Source organism: Octopus sinensis, linkage group LG6 (assembly GCF_006345805.1).
Source record: "Octopus sinensis linkage group LG6, ASM634580v1, whole genome shotgun sequence".
Taxonomy (NCBI): domain Eukaryota; kingdom Metazoa; phylum Mollusca; class Cephalopoda; order Octopoda; family Octopodidae; genus Octopus; species Octopus sinensis.
In genome coordinates this window covers 118,391,402-118,412,297 of record NC_043002.1, presented here as the reverse complement: position 1 = coordinate 118,412,297, position 20,896 = coordinate 118,391,402, and the positions used below count along the sequence as shown (strand labels likewise).

The 20,896-nt window shown below is 35.7% G+C and overlaps 2 protein-coding genes across 3 annotated transcripts in view; one reads left to right on the top strand and one right to left on the bottom strand.

Annotated features, from left to right (window-relative positions):
• The window catches only part of LOC115213453 (probable ATP-dependent RNA helicase DDX47), a 22,598-nt gene extending 11,739 nt beyond the window's left edge, over positions 1-10,859 (bottom strand). Inside the window, exons 1-7 of one of the 2 annotated variants that reach the window (XM_029782432.2) lie at positions 10,646-10,859; positions 10,285-10,424; positions 9,614-9,707; positions 7,866-8,054; positions 6,019-6,090; positions 4,323-4,393; positions 2,651-2,698 (exon numbers count right to left, since the gene is read on the bottom strand). In XM_029782432.2, the coding sequence (XP_029638292.2) occupies positions 2,651-2,698; positions 4,323-4,393; positions 6,019-6,090; positions 7,866-8,054; positions 9,614-9,707; positions 10,285-10,424; positions 10,646-10,844 (813 nt within the window). In that variant the 5' untranslated portion in view covers positions 10,845-10,859. Of the gene's footprint in view, positions 1-2,650; positions 2,699-4,322; positions 4,394-6,018; positions 6,091-7,865; positions 8,055-9,613; positions 9,708-10,284; positions 10,431-10,645 lie in introns of both variants that reach the window. The other variant, XM_036504299.1, reaches the window with a different exon arrangement.
• LOC115213059 (PHD finger-like domain-containing protein 5A) lies at positions 10,798-20,896 on the top strand. Its single transcript, XM_029781968.2, has 4 exons — positions 10,798-10,894; positions 15,155-15,178; positions 18,262-18,428; positions 20,734-20,896. The coding sequence occupies exons 1-4, from the start codon at positions 10,843-10,845 to the stop codon at positions 20,821-20,823; spliced, it is 333 nt and encodes a 110-aa protein (XP_029637828.1). The 5' UTR covers positions 10,798-10,842; the 3' UTR covers positions 20,824-20,896.

Here is a 20,896-nt window from a genome sequence, read left to right as displayed (position 1 = left end):
CGGTGCATCAATGCTTACCAACTCCCCAACCCTCTCCTCAAACCTTTCTTTTGTTTCTTCTTTCACTTTCCACACTTTTCTCCTCTCAACTGTTACATTTCTCACATGCTTTTTAACTTTCCTCTTATCCAAGTCAGCAACCACCAACCTGTACTGCAACTCCCCTGGTATTGTCTTCACTTCTCTCAGATATTTTCTGTTTTTCCTGCCAACCAACATGAAATCAATCTCTGTCTCATTCCATCCTGCACTGAAAGTCACCTTCCTTTTCTCTGTTTTCCTAAACCATGTATTCACCACACAACTTTTTCTCATCACAAAACTCCAACAGCATCCTTCCATCCAAATTTCTCTCTCCAATTCCATTTCCCCCCTGTACACCCTCAAAGCCCTGGATCAATTTCCAAACATGTCCATTAAAATCACCCATGCCCAAAACCAATTCAGCTACCTTTTGTAAGTCTCACTCATTCGCCATTTCATCCAAGAACTGCTCTTTCCCAGTGATCCCTCTTCCACTTTGAGGACCAGACCCACAAATCCCCTTCACCACTTCTTCTTCCTCAATTGCTAACACTACTGTCATCCCTCTGTCACTCTTTCTCCTAACCTCCACCACCTTCGCACAGATTTCTTCCTTCACCAAAACTCTCACACCTCCAGTCCCCCTGCTCTTTCTCTACCACAACTAGTACCTTCTTCCCTTGACCCCTACAAATCTTGCACCCTGGCCCATCCACTCTCCTCTTCCTCAATTCCTCACATACTTCAGTTCCCCTTCCACACAGAGTGCCCACATTCCAACTTTCCAACCTCACCCCAGGCGGTTGGCCATCATAAGGCAAGTCATGCTTGCGTAACCCAGGATGAGGGTTTGCACCTTCCTTTTTTAGGTAGGCAGGTGCAGTCCACCCCAACCTTTGCTATTATCATGAGGTTTTTTTGAAGCTGGATTTTCTACGGGGAGCGTGCCCTTGCTACCCCCAACCTTAGTTTCCAGACATGAGTGGTCCCAAGACCAAGCCTTCTACCATGATTTTTAAGAAATGTGGTGGAAACACTTTATTGTTATTCCCTGCTCAACTGTACATTCTCTAGTGGAGGTGCAATGGCCCAGTGGTTAGTCCAGCAGACTCACGGTTGTAGGATCACGATTTCAATTCCCAGACTGGGCGTTGTGAGTGTTTATTGAGCATAAACACCTAAAGCTCCACGAGGCTCTGGCAGGGGGTGGTGGCGATCCCTGCTGTACTATTTCACCACAACTTTCTTCCTGTTTCTGTTGTAACTGAATTTCAAAGGGCCAGCCTTGTCACACTGAATCTCCCTGAGAACTCCATTAAGGGTACACATCTATGGAGTGCTCAGTCACTTGCACGTTAATTTCACAAGCAGGCTGCTCCGTTGATCGGATCAACTGGAACCCTCGTCGTCGAAACCAACGGAGTGCCATGATACATTCTCTCTACAGAAGGCACATCTAAGGAATTTTTTCCCGTCATTTGTTTTAAATTGCCTATTCAGTGAATACTTCATGAGGCAAAAATCCTTTGGAGTCAACATTTGAAAAATATGTTAAGACCCTAAGTAGACCCTCTTTTGTCTTCTAGGGTTAAAGTACAGCTTAAAGTCCAATTTGATATTCCCCAGACTTCTGATATGTGATGATGACTGCAAAAGTTCCTTAACTCCAATTTTCTTCTTCATTCTACCATTGATATTTCACAAGCATTTTCCTGATTAAGTCATGAAAAGAACCCCTATTCTCCCTCTGCCAGATGGTTCTGTAGAATGTTACTACTTTGGCTAAGGCTGGAGTCCCAGTAGATCCTCCCTTGAATCCTCCAGGGTAGGTGTTCTTACATATGGTAGATGTACTCTATAACCATTGTTGAGAGGCTTTAATGAGGTACCCCACTTGTCATGACATGATGATGATGATGATGATAACCAAAGTTATATAATTATAGCAGAAATGCTTAACAAACAACAGCTTGAAAAGGCAAAGATAGTTTAATCTATTACAATTACTCCAAGTAAAATTGGAGAAAAAAAATGTACATAAATCTGAAGTATTACATTTTTTTCGATGTGCCAACCCTATCTTTTTGCTTGTGAGACAGACAAGCTATTTCTATAAAGTTAAATAAGGATACAGTCACTCAACAGTGTATATCAGCAACCCCAACAAAATAGTGAAATGAGATAAGAGTTAGTGACAAGTGTAGTGAGAAATAGCAAAAGAGTCTTCATAAGGCTCAATTCTCAGCCCACTTCTCTTCTTTATAGTCTGCCAAGCCAGAGCAGAGAAGTTTGCTCTGTAAAATGTAAGATTGGATGAAGACACTTTAGTCTTGTTGAGAACATGACACCTCCTTAGTGCTGGTGCCATGATGAAAGCACCCAGTACACCCAGTTGAGCAGTTAAAAGGGCAGTCCTTTCAAACTGTCTAGCTGAGCAGCACTCTAAATATGTGCCGACTCTGCCCATGCCAGCATGGAAAGAAAACATAGAACATGATGATAATGATTATAATAAGATACAGAGAGTTATAATACTTGACAATATATCACAGGGAGCTCTGGCAAAAGTTCATTGATAAGTTCTATGAAAAGTAAAATATTTTGTATCAATAAAAAATAAACTTACATCATCTGTAAAATCCATGTTAAGAATTCTGTCTGCTTCATCCATAACCTAAATGAAATGTTCATATTAAAAGACATTAAAAGGTATATCTAAATAAAACTTCTGTAGTAAATAGTTTACTTCAATGTTTACATAAAAAGACATTTCAAAGTTTAAGGAACAAGCTCAACAAATTCAATATCCTGGGCAAATCGAATTTTCTCAAACTGCAGTTCCTAGATATAGACTGCCATTTGCGTCTGTTCAGAGTGAGATGTTCTCAATGAACAATGTTGATGTTCAAGGACTCAAGCATATGTTTTTGTTTTTTGTAATCTCATGAAATCTTTTCATACCAAGAACTAATCACTTTAGAAGCCTGAAATCAAAACAGATGGCATGACCAACCTATCACATATAGTATTTGATGAGGTGAGCTTCTATACTGAGACAATCTGCCTTTTCAAACATTTATGAGTCAGCTGTAAAAGATTCCCAACTGATGCTTTATGTAGATCTTAGAAAATTCTGGTGAAATCTTTTGAGTATTTTCAAGAATCATTGATATAGAATACATGTGTCTGATGAATGTGATAATGCAAGCACCACAGAAGCAAAGCTAGTTTCAAGTTCTTCATTTCTCCAGTGTCCCAGATGCACTCAAAGTCTTCTTAATCCTTAAGTTGATCTTTGAATCTTTTCCTACCTTCATCACCTTGTCTACCATACTGGAATACACTTCTCTCGTAATAGCAAGTCCACATTTCTTTTTTTCCAGTATTGATAAGGGCAAGAGTACTATAAATACACTTCTCCCAATCATTCCGCTTTGATATCTGGAAAACCTCATGCTTCAGTAATTTATGTCTCAGAAGATTAACAACTTTTCACTTTTGGCTTATCCTCTGGTTAAGCATATCTAGCTTTTCTTGCTACACAAATATGCATACCCTCACATACATAAAAAAAAACTATACACAGACACTATTTACATACTTATACAAATAAACAACCACATATATATATATACTAGCAGTATCGCCCGGCGTTGCTCGGGTTTGTAAGGGAAATAACTATAAAGCATTTTTAGAGAGTTATAGCCAAAAAATAGCAAAAAAATGGGAAAAAAAATGATGGTAAATTTTTTTTGATAGTTAAAAAGGTCGAGTTGCGCCCCCTAGACCATCTGTGGTTTGTGTTTCTAATTGTCGAATTTATCGATCTTTTTCAGAACTGGGGGAACTTTTCAAAATTTTCGCTGCGTTAGTTTTGAATTATGACATTGGGCTATGTGTGTGTCAAGTTTCATCAGAATCGGTAGAAAGCCGTGCTCAGAGTGAGGGTACAACCAAACAGACACACTGCTGTTTATATAGAGAGAGATAACCATGTATAAGGTAAAGGGTAGGGTAGAGCATCTGTTGTTGCTACTACTTGGTTTGGAGTGAGAACAGTTATGCATTTTGTCAAAGATACATTTGTCTTGGTGTTGAGATAACTATTGCGCTGCAACCCTTCACACGATAATCCTAATTGTTAAAACTGCATCCCAAGGAATAAGCTCATTCTTCACAAACAGAAAATAGTTTACAACTGATCAGTTGTTGCTCCTTTAACCAATGAGAGGTACAGACAGCAGAGAAAGTTACCAGCAAGTTTTATACAGCAATATCAAAATTACTTTTATACTTACCAAATATTTCAAAGCTTTCATATTGAAACCTTTTGTGTTTTCAAAATGATCAACTAAACGCCCAGGCGTAGCTGAAAATAAAACAAATCAACAATTAAAAAAAATCGGTTGTGCAGAATTTTGAGAGAGTATGTTTTCTATTTTATAACTTTAAACTAATCAGTGCCTTTTGGGTGGAGTTTGGTAAACAGAAATTATGTAGAAGTACTCTTGTAGGAAGGCAATGGCAAACCACGTCAGTAATGTTACAGTAAAGATTTGTGAGTCCACACATCAATGAAGGGAATATAATAGATGAATTGAACTTACCATCATACTGGCATTATTTTAGTGACTGTGAAAGGATGAAATTCAAAACAACTCTTGGCTAGCATTAAAAAATGCTGATGAAGCTCAATAGCTTTCTTGATCAGCTTTGCACATCTGACACATGTTTGTTCTCATCTGATGTTTCAATAACATACAATACCATCTTCAAACGCAGAGATCATAGTTCGAATTTTTAATATAGTGAAATTCTTTGTTGCTAGTGGAGGTAAGCTTTTAAAAAGTTATTCCAGCTCTCGACCATAATCAATATACTATCAGTGACACCTGTCTATTTCTATTTATATCATCAAAGTAAATACAACTCTTCTGAGACTTCCACCTACCCCTTGAAGCACATGGTCTTCACTTCATAGCGGATTCTGCTGTTAGCTACTCTAGTTTCATTTACAGTTCTGCTGGATCAATGAATACTATCCACTGATTACATGATACAAATTCAGGTAGAGCAAACTCACTGAAATTTTAAAAACTGAATCAAGCCTAAAATCCAGATGACAAAGGATGTTACTAAGAAAGAGTATTTGCTTATTAAGTAACCAACTGAAGATGTTACACAATTTTTAACAGTAACAAATATTGAAGTCTGAAATTGTATATGACAAGAATTAAGTTCACTAAATGAAGAAAAATGCTTGCAAGTATAACAGTCATACTTATATTCAATAAGAGAATAGTTTTTGCTTTCATTTCTCAGTGTCCATTAAAAAAGTTTGAATAAAAAGTGTCTCAAGCACAGGAAACTGCCAGAAGTTTCAGTCCTTTGTTGTCTCCTCTGTGAGGTCCAACATCTGAAGATCCTTTCTCACCACTATATCCCACATCTGCCCCAAGGCAGTAAGTTAGTAGGTACCCTACTATGCCAGACAAAATGCTTCGTGTTTTTTCTTCCAGCTCTTTAGATCCTGAATTCAAATGCTGCCAAGGCCAACTTTGATTTTCATTCTTTGAGGGTCAATTAAAATAAGTACCAGCCAAGCATTGATATCAGTGTAATTGACTAACCCTCTCCCACTGACCTTCTGCCAATATTTGAAACAGTTATTTCTATTTGGGAGTGGTAGGATAATAGAATTGGTTGAGTGAGGATAAAACGTCTCTATTTGGCTGTACCTTTTACCAGTACTGACAATGCCTTTCATCATACAAGGCTGGTAAGATAAGAACCATTCTATAAGAGTTTATTTAGCTTTCTTACAGATTAAGAGGAGGTAACCAAAGAAGTGTTTTTGTGTATTTAAGAAGTCTCTTGTTATATGGTAGATAAGTGCACTTCAACCATTCCGAGTCCATCTTTCTGAAAGAGACCTTACAGTAGCCTTTAAAACTTTCAGTAATTCAGTTTGAAAATAGCAGAAAACCTACTTACCAATAACTATATGAGGTTTTTTGGCTAGAACTAATGCTTGAGTCATCATATCAACACCTCCAACAATCACAGCTGAAAAGACAGCAAAAATTTTAGCTTTAGCTTTTTAACAAGCTAACAATAGAAGTACAAGGAAACATTTGAAGAATCAACAGAAGATACAAAGTCTGGAGTTATCAACCATACTTGCTAAAATCAGATTAAAATAATACTAGTCATTTAGCTGACATTTTCTTCCCTTCACTACATCAGTATTATTAATTGATTGGAAAATTTCCTCAAACTACACAATGGCACAAGCAGATCTGCAGGTAACTTTCTCAAGTCATTGTTACATGAGCTAAAGTTTTATTCACATTGCACAGGTATTATTAATTAATTGGAGTTTTTTTTTTTTTTTACACGAGTTGAGATATGTGTTTTCATGTCTAAAAATCTTACATGTAAAAAAATATTACTCTATTTTAGTTAAGGGAATGCTGATAAACTAGTTTTAACAACAGTGATAAATGAGGTAAAGGAGTTGATGCGAGAAGAGCAATTTATCAGATTAAACTTTGCTATTTGTTCTCGGTCCATTTTGTCATGCTGAGTTATAGACACTTGGCTATTTGCTTATGACTTGTTTGAATAGTTAGTTTGCAGTAGCATGTTGTACTCAAGAAGACCCGTCCTCCACAGCAGCACTGTAAAGTGGTTGGCATTAGGAAGGGGCATCCACCCACAGGAACCAAGCCAAATGAGACTGGAACCTGGTGCAACTTGCCAGCTCTGGTCAAACTGTCCAACCCATGACAGCATGGAAAACAGACATCAAATAATGATGATGGTCATTCCAGAGTTAATTAATTTTACAAATATTAAATAAAAGTATTCAGGATTTATAAGCACCAACAAATACTGCGAAGTAAGAAGTGAACAGCAGTGTGCAACCGGTAACGTACCCTTTGATACCAACCTGCTTGAGACTGCCAATAGTTCTATGATACAAACTTCCTGTTTTAAAGTGATCTAAGCTTAAAACTTGCTTTCAAAATTTCCTGTTAATTTATATTCCAAACACCAGCTTCATAACGACTAAATAATTTCATAAAATTCTTCATTACTTTCAAAATGAATTATAACAAAGGCAGTATATTTCAGAAGAAATAATGTAACGAAGGGATTAAATTCCACAAAAGATTTTTTATCACTTAGTCAGAAGGAATGTAGTACCTGTGGTTTTTTTCAGGGCCTCTGTTATTGGTAAGAGACATCTGACATGAATGTTGCAATAGAGTAAACTTCACTAAAGGTACCCAAGGACTAAATGATGGAATTAAACCAAGTGACATTTAACTTAATTTGTAAAAAGACAAGATTAAATACTGTTTCATCCAACCTGTGATACTTTACTAGAATTGTGTTATATTTGAGAAAGATATGAACATTATAACATCAATTTTTACTTTCCCTATAAATCTGAAGCCATGAACTTTTGTGAAAAAAAAACAAATCAATATGCATCAGAAGTCCCAAAGTTTTTAGTAAAACCCACATTAATTATGAAAATAACCCAGCCATAAAGTCAAATAGGTTTGTGATTATTCAATAATATACAGAGTAACAACTTATGTATATATCATCTTAGGTCTTTTGCACTAAACAAATTTTAAAAATTTCAAACCATGCTAGCATGGAGAATGGACATTAAACAATGATGATGATGATGGAGGAAAAAAATATTGAAGACTTCTTGTTATAAAAAGAGAATCACTGTTGAGGAATACATTTTAAGAAACTACCTTTGCTAATGTCAAAGTTTAACATTTTCAATAATTACTAACTGTACTTAGAACATCTCTTACCACATTTGATACTAATAGCAGCTCCTAAAGCCTCAATTTGTTCAGATATCTGGAAAGCTAACTCTCGAGTTGGAGTGAGAACTAAACCAAATAAACGCTGGGGGTTTTCCAAGAGAGCCTGAAGAATAGGGATGGCAAATGCTCCAGTTTTTCCTGATCCAGTTTCTGCCAAACCAATGACATCCTTTCCTGAGCAAAAGAAAGAAATCAATATTTACTTTTGAATACAAAACAAAATAAATTTTTTTTTACAAAATGATATACCTACCTGTTTACAAAAATGTTCAGCCCCAGGTCAATCAAAGCCCAGTAAGTGGATTGATAGATGGAAACTGTGTGTATGTGCATGTTTGTGTCTTCTTGTCTTGACACTGAGTGATAGTTGTAAGCAAATATCACCATCAGACAAGTTGTATCATTTGTTTCTAGTCTTCCATCACAAGATGTTCGGCTTGGCACAGCTATAGGCGCAGGAGTGGCTGTGTGGTAAGTAGCTTGCTTACCAACCACATGGTTTCGGGTTCAGTCCCACTGCATGGCACCTTGGGCAAGTGTCTTCTACTATAGCCACGGGCCGACCAAAGCCTTGTGAGTGGATTTGGTAGACGGAAACTGAAAGAAGCCCGTTGTATATATATATAAATATATATGTGTACATGTTTGTCCCCCCACCAATCACTTGACAACCGATGTTGGTGTGTTTACATCTCCGTAACTTTGCAGTTCGGCAAAAGAGGTTGATAGAATAAGTACTAGGCTTACAAAGAATAAGTCCTGGGGTCGATTTGCTTGACTAAAGGCAGTGGTCCAGCATGGCTGCAGTCAAATGACTGAAACAAGTAAAACAAGTAAGGGAAAATAGGAAATATTACCTTACTTGCAAAAAGGTGAGGGTTAGTGTCAAGAAGGGGATCTTGCCATAGGAAAACTGCTACAACAAATTCTGTCTAAGATACACAAGCATAGTAAAGTGGATGTTAAAACGATGATGAACACCAGTGGCATAACTACAAAAATGTGTCCCCCACAATGATTATGTTTCCCCATAGTTTTCTTAAAATTGCATCTTTTAATGAAATTTCCATGAGGAGATACATTTTAGGTGTGCAACCTGTGATCATCGGGGTGTGGGGATTGAAAACAATCATCATCATTATTTAACATCCATTTTCCATGCTGGCATGGGTTGGACAGTCTAATAGGGGTTGGCAAGGCCAGGGGCTGCACAAGGTTCCATAGTCTGTTTTAACTTGCTTTCTACACCTGGATGTCCTTCTTAATGTAACCACTTTACAGAGTGTACTGGGTGCTTTTTATGTGGCACCAACATTGACAGTAATGCTTTTTACATAGTGCCTTAGTGACTGAGCAAAAATTTTGGCTTTTCTGAAAGACCTTTCCCCACCACCCACAACGGATTTTGTTAAATGCTTATTTTTTTAATGAAATTTTCAAGAGTCAAGCTTTCAAGGTGAAGGTTATGATTATCACAACAGATTTTTTTTCTGAGATGTGTCAGGTAATTCCCAGCCTCCCTGGGTGTTATAACCTTCTATGTTTGAGGTGAAATTTAAGTAGCTTTCCATCCTCTTTGCTCAGGAAAATTTTCTGAAGACGTCACATTCTGTAAAAACTTGTCGCAACAACAATTTTGATAAATAAAAAAGCAAAAATTGCTGTTAGTGGACAGAGATCCTAATTGAAATTGAAAACAAAATCACAAGAATTACAGAAATAAATATTACTACCTTTTAATGCAACAGGTATTGCTTCTTTTTGTATTTTGGTTGGATGCTTCCATTTCAGAAGTTCACATGCTTCACATAATACATCGACGACACCCTGGAAATAAATATTAGTGATTGGTGCAATAATAATGGTTTCAAATTTTGGCAAATGGCCAGCAATTTAAGGGTGAGAAGGTAAGTCAATTACACCGACCCCAGAGCTCAACAGGTGCTTATTTTATTGATCCCGAAAGGATAAAAAGTGAAGCTGACCTCGGTGGCATTTCAACTCAGAATGTAAAGATCCAGAAGAATGTGGCCAAGTATTCTGTCCGACGCTCAAACGTTTCTGCCGAATAATGTTAATACGAAGACAACTCGGGGCTTTAAACCAGATGACAGGGAAGTTGTGACATTTATGCCTTCCCCAATGATTAAACGTCGTAAGAAAAACACTCAAATCAAGTTGACAAAAGGTCTAACGATAAATAAAACAAGAATCATATGGGAACTTAATTTAATTTTTAAAAAAAAAACATTTAGAATCAATGTTTCTAATTAAAAGGAAATATTATGAGAAACTATTGAAACGGCTTCGAGCCTGGGTTCCAACATTGGTCATACTACGACACGTTCAATTCAAACGAAATGTATTGGTAAATGAAAACCAAGTAGTCGTAAATGTCTCTTACCAAAGAACTAAATGTGGCTTGCTCGTTTTCATCGCATTTCGGCCCTGATTCCTTTTTGCCGGGATCTGGTTTCGCTTCAGCTTTTTCCATTTTCTGAGACAGCAAATTCCGGAAGTTGGGTAGAGATGTTACTTCAAAAACTGGGAATTGAAAATAATACACTTCCGGAAAGTTATTTAATATTTAACATTATAGCATTATTTTGGTTTGGTAAAATCTATCTTGCAGAATTTTATTGAGTTAAGCATTAACATCGAAAACGTATACGAGTTAACAATTTAAAATGTATGTCATCTTTTTTATAATTATAGTTATAAATAAAAGAGAAGAAAGTTTGCTAATTGTTTTAAATTAATTATACTTTTTATTATGTCGGAAGAGAAATCGTAATCATTGATGAAATAAAGTTTATAATAAAAAATTATTTGAAAAATATTGGTGATCGTTGCCAAAATATTAAATGAATGAATTTTGTTACTCAATTTTTTAATCTTCTTTTCGTTACCGCTACGTAAACAATTCCTTATTTTGGAGTCACTCATCCATAGTTTCTCCCTCATGGCGAAACATCATCCAGATTTGATTTTTTGCCGAAAACAACCTGGTGTTGGTAAGTAAAATTCTACAGAACGTTCGACTAATGATAAAGTATTGTAAATATCTCAGCAAATAATTACAATAATTCAGAAACTCGTGAATATTATTATTTTGAAGTTTTTGCCTTGTCGCCAATGACTCTTACAAAATGAGACTCTTGAGACTCGCGAAGCATTAAATGGAAATTTATTCTTTTATAAACATTAAAGAATTGGTAGAAATGTATTTAGTGCAGTTCTTTTTTCCTTTTTCTGTCACCGTTTCCATTTCTCTTATTTACCGGGTGAAGTTCAATTATAAATGCAAATCTATTTATTCAAAAGATTAATGTTCAAATAACTGAATTGTTTATTTTTATTGGCATAGAGATAATTATCCCTAATTCTTTATGATAATTTGTTTTTATCTGCTTAAACGATAGTTAATACACGAAACTCATTGTTTTATGCCATCAATACAATTATTTGCTTGTACAACGAAACAAAGGCCTTTTTTCCTGCAATATTACAATTCAAATGTCTCCCCGTAATATTACAATTTAATATTATGCAAAGCTAAGTTTGTTTTGATTCTTTAATAAAACATTAAAATTATCATTCCTAAAAAGTATTATAATTCACCACTCTTAATCTTCCAAACAGTTGAAAATTAAAGGCCTCAAGGGCCAGACACAACAGGCTAATTAATTACTATATTTGCCGGTGTATAAAACGCGCTTTTTTTCTTTCCATTTTCAGAAATATCAAAAATTGTCTTGTGTATAATGTGGTACAGTAGGGAACTAGGTAAACGGATGAAAGTGAAGAGCACGTACACCAGGTGGTTAGATTTAGGGTTTAAGATTAGGGTTAGGGTTTTACGCTGAAAACGGGTGGTGTACGTATTCTTTGTCTCCGCCAGGTAAATGTAAGTTCGTAAAACGACAGTAATTGTTATTAATACTAAAATATTGTAAACAAGCGAAAATGTATCGTTCTGATAAACATGTAACAGTTGGGTTAATTAGTAAACAATAATATGAGACGACGGCATTGTAATCAGTTTGTAAGGATTGGTTCTTCCTTGATTTCCATTTTGTAAAGACGAAAGAACAGTGATTGAAGTTATAAAGAAAATATTTATATACCGTAACATTGAATATACCTTGCCTTGGCAGGCAAGTGATAAAATCCTAGAGTGTGCGAAGTAAAAAAGTTAATTTCGGCCATAGAAATATGGTAATGTGCAGAGAAGAAAAAATGAGAGAGAGTAGGAAGTTGGGTCTCAGCTGCTGACAGTAAATTTCATTTCTCCATTTGACCATTGTCTTTGGTAGCTGCCTTGTTTGTGGTCATGATTCTAGCATTCTTTTCCCTAACTAATGTTAGATGTCTCTGATTTGAGTTGACATTCATTAACTAAACTGATTGTCACGAGTCAACTAACTGAGGTTCTTGCTTTTATAACTATCCAGAAGGATAGTCATATCGTTGAGAACAATGGATTTAGTTGGTGGTATTTGTTATCTTAATTTGAGCTTTTGGTGGTCTAGGAGAGGTTAGAAAGACCAAGTGGTAAAGACATTATTTCAGCCTAGCTAAGGCATCTGGAAAATGTAAAACTGCCATCACAGAAAAAAACCCATTGTTCCACCGCGAGAAAAGTTCTGTTGAAGTGTTAATTTAAATTTGGCTATGGTAGATTAAATCCACTTCAATCCTGCAAGATCCGCTACAAGCACACACGAAAAATTGTTTATGCTACGTTGGCAGTTATACAAAGAGGTTTGGTCATCTCATTGTATCTTCTTCCCCACTATACATAACTTACACCTGATGTGTCTTACATTATTTAATAACTCTGTTACCTTTAAGAAACAATTTTTAATTATGAAAATGAAAGAAGATGGAAGGCATTATATGTTTTTATCCACCTGTCACCTATTTGCAATGAGTGGATGACAACAAAACCATAGCGATTGTGTACCACCTTGGTGACCGATTGCTTTAACATAAAGCATCACGGCCATGACATTCATATAAGGTAGTTTGTTTATGATAAATTTATGGTTTCATACTTAATTCTATTATACTGTCAGCATTGTATTTACATGTACAGAATTGTACGTTCTCTTTCAAAACTACTTTAAAATATACTTCAATAAGTGTGTGATGGAACATACTTGTAAAATAGGGTTGCATCTAATATGAAAGTTTCCAAAGAAACTGGGGAAGTGAAATATTTACGTTTTGGACATTTGTCCTTCGGAGACTGAGATTATGTTAGAAATATTGCCTTGGTCGTAATTGCCAACAAAGCAGCTTCTATACAGTCGCTTGAATTACTAGAAATAATCCAGATAACATTCTAGCATCTTCAGAAAAAGAAGTACGTATTTGTACCAAAATAGTGGGTTGTTACTACTGAAACATCATTGGTCAAAGACTGTCCTGGAACTAAAAAAAAAAATTTTTTTTTTAAACTGGAAAATAATTGTCTTCATCTTAATACTAGGGACTGTTTATTCATCAAAATTATGTATCCAACATTCATCATTCTATAATGTCTGTTTAGAAAATAATATTTTGAAAACATGGAATGCTTTTTCTTTTATTTAACAATATATTGCTGACTTGTTTGTATTTGTTGGATCCATGGCAGTGGGTGGTTGGAGGAGGGGATTGCGAATAGCTTTTTCATGCCTTCGTAGATTAGATAATAGTAATTACTGAGTTAGGTTTATGATCAGTCTGAAAATTAATAGTTGGAGGGAATAAGTAGACAGGGAGGAAAACCCCCGTGTGGTCACTGGGAAAAAGATTAACTAAAATGTTTAGTTAAAGTGTCTAGTAGGAGTAACGAGAAGAAATTGTGAGTTATTACCACTTTAGCATTCACATTACTCTGTCAAATATAATGCTAATTAATACACAATGTAGAGAAGATAGAATTTTGGGATTTAATTTACATGCTCACTAAATAATAAGTGAAAGAAAGCTTCCAGCTACTGCTCTGATAGATTTACTTGAATGGAAAGCTTCTGTAATGAAATATTGATGGAGCCTATTGGCAGGTTTGCTGGAAGATTTTCCTACCAACACAACATAAAGTTTGCTTTGTGGAGAGAAAGGTTTTTATTTCAGCAGAGCTTTTGATGGCAAGAGAATGCTAATTTGAAATATTGTAGGTTTTACAATGGATCTAGCTCTACTGGAACCTTATTTTTACTCAGTGAAGAAAGTGATACGAAGAAGCATTCATTGATAAGAGTCTCAGTCACTTTAGGAGTTAGATGTGTTGATGATAGAGCAGAAGTTGGTAGGATTGCACATACCTTGTTGAAGATAGGAAAAGGAATTAGGTTTCCATGTATATTTGTTGAGGGAGAAAGGTTATAGTTTATTGAAGGCAGAAGTCAACTAAGCAAATAACTGTTTCAGGATAATGGTCAAGACTATGTAAGATCCTGTAGCCTTTCTTGGAGTTTAGCAAGCAAAGTTAGTTGGGGTCCTAAGGTCATGAAGACGATCGCAAGCTTGCAATTTGTGCTCAATTCAAAAGCCCCTCTACTTCTTCGGATAGTCTTGCATATAAATCTTACATGAAACTATTAAATGGTTATGGTTAAGTAATATCTTTTAGATGTTACAATACATAAACTTAGCTTGTCTTAAATACGCAACTTCCTGCAGATTATTTGGTTGAGGGTTGGATGTGAATTCACTTCATCGTCTACATTTTTCATTGTGTAATATATGAAAAAAAGGTAGTTATAAATTTGTGTCACACCCTGCCCCTGAATTTTGAATGGCTTTGTCAGATGAGAAGGTTAGTACCTTTGACCTTTTCAGAGCGTCTGAGACAAGTAGGAAACAATTCTTAAACCAGTGACTTGATGTGAAGCTTTACAATACATTGTTGGATTGCATTACAAGCATCCAGGGACGAAGTGGTGAGGCTTACCAGTCATAAGAAATATCAATCGGTAGATTAGACAAAGTGTCTGAGATAATTCGTTGACTATCCTATTTTAGTGCTGCCACCAAATATGAATAATGTTGAGGTGTCTTTAATTTTTTTTAAAATTTACTTTATAAAATTTCTGATATAATTTGAAAAAACTGATTATGATACTTATAATGCATTTATGTCTTGGTCTCATATCAAATTATGCTCATAACTTTTTCGTATGCTTAAATTACTTAAAATTCCATATAAGTATTGTATATTTAAGACTAAAGACTAAATTCAACACCAAAAATGCTAATCGATTCCTTTTTCATTTGGTTTTCAGCTATTGGAAGACTTTGTGAAAAATGTAAGTAATTTGAATTCTTTCTAATTATTATTTGAGTTTCTGGAAGAGTAGAGAAGAATTGGGATCATAGAGATTATTTTGATTGTAATAAAAAGGGAAGACATGGCAGACTAAGGGTTTCTGTTTCTGTAAACTAAGTGATTATATGCCACCTTCATTTTTCTGCTTACCACTTCATGTTTCATTCTCTAGATCTTGCATGGACCATTTCCCAGAACAGTACTATACTTAAAATCATTCCCTACCTATAGTATTCACTCAAGGCTAATCCAGTTAATCTTAACCTGTCTGAACAGCTTATAGCTTTTGACATTCACCAATTTTCTTTATCATCAGCATCATTTAACGTCTGTTTTCCATGCTGACATGGGTTAGATGGTTTGACTAGAACTGGTGAGCCAGAGAGCTGTACCCAGCTCCAGTCTGGTTTGGCTTGGTTTCTACGGCTGGCTACTCTTCCCAGAGTGTAGTGGATGCTTTTTATTTGTCACCAGCACTGGCCACATCTACAGTTTCACTTGACTTGGTGAATCACCAAAGGTCTCAATTACTTGTCATTGCCTCCATGAGATTCAACATCTAAAGATCATGCTTCACCACCTTGTCCCATGCCTTTTGGGTCTACCTTTTCCACAGGTTCCCTCTACAGTTAGAGATCAACACTTCTTTATGCAGCTACCCTTGTCCATCTGATGATTTATTGATAACATTCACAAATTGATCAATATTCTCTAGAACAATAGTTCATAGTTAAAAAATTTAGTCAGTCCTTTGTTTAACCTTTTGAAAATTGTTTTTTTTTTCCTTCAATAGTGAGAAGGAAAAAAGTAATGTACTCATGGTACTCATGACCTTTTTCAAAGTCTTAGATTCGTGGGAGGAAGATATCCTCTGACTGGCAACAAGAGTGAACTCTATTAAAGGCATCCAAGGGCTAGGTGGTGGTGTTAAATTGGATGATGGATTAAGATTACTGAATGTCACTCCCAAAGCTTTGAGTGATCTGAACCTAGGGTAGAAGACATGTGCCTAAGGTTCTATTGAAGGGTGTTGAATCCAGAATCATGTAGTTGTGTAGTAATTTCTTATCATGTGGTCACATACTAAATGCTGATGTCTCTACACTTACAATGATGAATGTTATTTTCATCTGGTCTGTTGAAATCTTAACTTCTTTCATAATCCTGTTATTGGAGCATCATTAACGTGTCTATTTTAGTTTCACATAAAAGCCTATAGAGAAGTTTTTTGTAATATAATATTGCAAAAACGTTTTTTTCAAAGCTGGTGTGTTGTCTGTAGTCACTACCATTACTGTTCTACACTAAAGAAGAGAGAACCATTTTTCTAAGAATTTCTTGAAAAGATTGCTTCTTTCTTTTTAGCAAACAATTAGTCAGACTGCTAGATAATAAAACAAGTTAGGTTGTAAGAATTACAACTAATAGACTTCTGAGGTAACTCTTCATGTCATAAATCTGATTGCTTCAGAATACGTTGCTGGAAAAAACCCTAACATTTATAGATAATGTCATATTTCTTAGGGCTGTACATATGTAGTTATTCGGGAACAGTGTTATTTAAAGTTAGACAGTTTTAACCCTTTAACACTTAAACCATCTGTATCCAGCCCAAATATTCTGCTAGTCTTATAGTCAAACTGGCCAGGCTGACAGCATAGTGTATTTCATGTAATAGATACAGAGCAACCAAGAAATGATGCCTTTCAGTTATTCAGGCTCATTAGAAGTAGTTGATAGCTTCTGTAGCATTTGTAAAGAATTGTAGCAAGAGCAAGAATGACATGGAACAAGTTCAGGAAGCTCTCACCTCTGTTGACAACAAATAGGGTCTCTCTCTCTCACAGCAAAGGAAAAACTGTATGATGCTTGTGTTTATGTACAATATGACATGGTATGCTCTGAGCACAGAAGATATAAGTGAAAGCTGGCAAGCATGCTTTGCTGGATGAGTAAGGTCAATATGCATTAGCATCAGAGCATCAGAGGTTTCTGAGAGAAAATCTGAGCATCAGAGGTTTCTGCCATAGTCTACGAAAGAGAAGAGTGTAATGGTAATGTATATAAAGAATGAAAGCTAAGGGGAAAAGTGTAAAATAATGCAGGTAGGGGAAGCTTGCAAAAAAAAAAGGGAAAACTGAAGAAAGATGTGATTAGGGTTGATCTTTGAAGATTGAATCTCACAAAGGGTATGATGAAAGACTGCAACAAGTGGAGCTGACATTGTGTTAAAACTGACCTACCTATCCAACCCATGCCAACATAGAAAAGTGAGCATAAAATATTGTTTTCAAATTTTGGCACAAAACTAGCAATTTCAGGGAGTGAGTAAGTCGATTGCATCGACCCCAGTCTTCAACTGATACATATTTTATCAACCCCGAAAGGATGAAAGGCAAAGTCAACCTCAGCGGAATTTGAACTCAGAATGTAAATTTGGAAGAGACACTGCTAAGCAGCTTTCCGGCACAGGAATGATTCTGCCAGCTTGCTGCCTTTCAAGTGGGCATAAAATATTGATGCTAGATTATTTGAATTATGGTTATTATTTTTCTTTAATAGTTAGATAGCAATTTAAAATGAAATTTGACTGGCAACTGTTGATGCTGTCACCTATGGTTACTTTCAGAGTTAGAGGTGGAGAGAAAGAGCATTTGCTAAGAAATAGAAGGGAGGGAGAAATTTCCCTCGAGGGGAGAGAATCGCTCTGGTCTTCTTTTTTTGCTTTATTATTATGCAATGACTTTTGAGAGAACATATTGAAAGGAAGCAATAATAAATCTCTGAACGAGATATAAACAGTAACCGCTCGACAACGTAAGGTGTACTAGCCATCTGATCGCCTGGGGCTAAAAGCATCAGTAACACCCCACCCCCAGTGGCTAGTACACCTTATATTGAAAGGATATTTCCATATAATTCATTTTTTTCTTCGTTTTGGATGTGCTAGTTTAAAATGATTTAACTCTTATTTTGCTTCTTTTATTCTATTATTTTGAGTAACATTCTTTCTTTAATGTGGAAACTTAAATTTATATAAAGTTCTTTTTTTATATATTTAAGGTGATGGTAAATGTGTAATATGTGATTCTTATGTTCGACCATGCACATTGGTGCGTATCTGTGATGAATGCAATTATGGTTCATATCAAGGACGTTGTGTCATTTGTGGGGGACCAGGCGTATCTGATGCTTATTACTGCAAAGAATGTACCATCATGGAAAAAGATGTTAGTACATTTTTATACTTAATGTTTTAAATATTATTATTATATAAACTAAAAGGATTCAAACAAGGTTATAAGATAGTCATTCTCCAATTTGCATTATCTGGTTGTTTCTGCTATTTTCTTGTGTGCGTTTTCTTTTTATTTAGTTCCCTTGAAGCCAATCTGTCCATCAAATTCACTCTGTATATTTACATTTATTTCGTTCTTGAAGACCCACCCACCCACCACAACAGAATTGAAATCCTAAAACCAAGGTATTGGTGTGGGTGGGTTCTCGTACCACATAAAAAGCACTGGTGCTAGTGCCACGTAAAAAGCACCCAGTACACTGTAAAGTGGTTGGCATTAGGAAGGGCATCCAGCCGTAGAAACCAAGCTGTCTAATGTATGTCAGCATGGAAAACAAGTGTTAAATGTTGACGATGAATGTCACTCATTACTGCTTTTTTTTCATGAAGAAAATCTCATGAGATTTTACCTATTAGCTCTAGTACTCTACTGAGTTATAGGGCTAGATAGTTAAATTGCTTAAAAATGATCTGTTCAATTATTTAATTACCTATGATAAATTATTTAGTATATTGATGGTGTTTCATCAACCCTGTTGCCTTTTGTTGTCAGCCATTTACCTAATCAGGTAATTCAAACATTCTGTACCTATTTATTGCCTCTAGGCATTGTTCGCTTACACCTAATTAGATCATGTCAATAGAAAGAAGTTAAAGTCCATCTCAAACTGACCAGCTTATTTGGTTGGAACTTATCTCAGTTCTTAAGCGTTATAAGCAACTGAGAATGCATGACCCCTCACTAGATAAGATGCCATTCCATCACAAGGTTAGACTCCTCTTATTGCTGATACTCATTTTCAGCTGAGTAAACTTGAGCACCTTAAAATGAAATGCCTTGCTCAAGGACTCATCATGCTACTCAGTCTAGGAATTGAACCATGACTTTATGATCATGAGCTCATTAGGCTATATACCTTCAGACTAAAATTAAACTTTTTGTTCTGTGTTTAGGTTTTCTACAAGTAAAAATAGCTTGCTGTTCTTCTTTTGAAATCATCAATTTATTTATAGGTGCAGCTAAGGCCATCTTAGTAATCTTATAGGACCATGGCTAAATCAAAACACTGGGTCCTATCATATTTACTCTTTGACAGTAAACCACTGCATCTATAGATCAGAAATGGGTCCCTTGATTTGTGAGATCCCTGGCTAACTGCCCAGTACACCCATTCCGTAAGTAGCACAGGGTCCTGGCATGGCTGGCCAAAACCTTGAGTTGCTGAAAAAGTCCATAGTGTATATAAATGTGTGATGTCAATGTCTCCTTGTCTTGATATTATACAATAGCTGTAGATCAGTGTCACTGTCCTACAAGCAGTGTACTTCATGTCCAATCCGTGAAAATATATTCAACCATGGGGGGTGGGGTAATATTACCTTACTTGGAATCTGGTGTGGGTTGGCGATACAAAGGGCATCTGGCTATAGAAAATCTGACTCAAAGAATTTATTCTGGCCCATGCAATTATGAAAAGGGACATTAAAATGATGATGATGATTGTAATGCTCACACAATATTATATTCCTATCCACAGAGAAACTAGGGAGCATTGTACTGCTTGTTGCTGTTTGAGAGAAGTAGATGATGATATTGACAGTCAGTCTGCACTATTGAAGACTTTTGAAGAAAGAAATCCTTTCTTTGAAAAACACATAAGGGTTGGTGACAGGAAGACCATCCAGCTGTAAAATCCTGCTTCAAATAACACCTGTCCAAACCATTGCTAAATAAACAAATGTATACACACGCACATACATATATATATATTAACATCCATTTATATATTCTTGCATGAGTCAGACAAAATTTGTTTAGGCAGATTTTCTATAGCCTGATGCACTTCTTGATGCCAACCTTCACCTGTTTCCAAGTAAGGTCATCATTCCCATGTTTTCCTAGAAGGCTGGAAATGAATGACACCACTTGATGGCAACACTTGCTTACAACCACCCCGGGATATCAGACCAAGCAGATATGAACACAAACACTCACATGCACACACTCACTTATAACGTGCCCTGTAGAAACTTTTTATGTAGAAAATAGGCACATTGTTAAAGATGTCAAATATCTTCATTGTTTTTTGTCTTGATGAAAAAACGTATCTAGCTTTTGTCAACAAAAGCAAAGACTAAATACGTTTTTTAATGATGCCTTCCATGTGTATTCTTTACATTATCATATTAATGATTTTTTTTTTATCAGCATTTTGTCAATATTTATCTTTTTCTAGAGGGATGGCTGCCCTAAAATTGTGAATCTTGGAAGTGCAAAGACAGATCTTTTCTATGAAAGAAAAAAATATGGGTTTAAGAAAAGATAGGACTTATATTTTTTTATTTTATCATTATTCATAATTATTTTTTCTCATTGTCAATAAAAATGAACATTTTTTA

What these genes read in the sequence shown, in the direction of transcription:
- LOC115213059 (XM_029781968.2), top strand. Translation starts at nt 10,843, where the DNA reads ATGGCGAAACATCATCCAGATTTGATTTTTTGCCGAAAACAACCTGGT. An exon ending in CCGAAAACAACCTGGTGTTG is followed by an intron (nt 10,895 to 15,154) that starts GTAAGTAAAATT and finishes TTTGGTTTTCAG; the next exon opens with CTATTGGAAGACTTTGTGAA. An exon ending in TGGAAGACTTTGTGAAAAAT is followed by an intron (nt 15,179 to 18,261) that starts GTAAGTAATTTG and finishes TATATATTTAAG; the next exon opens with GTGATGGTAAATGTGTAATA.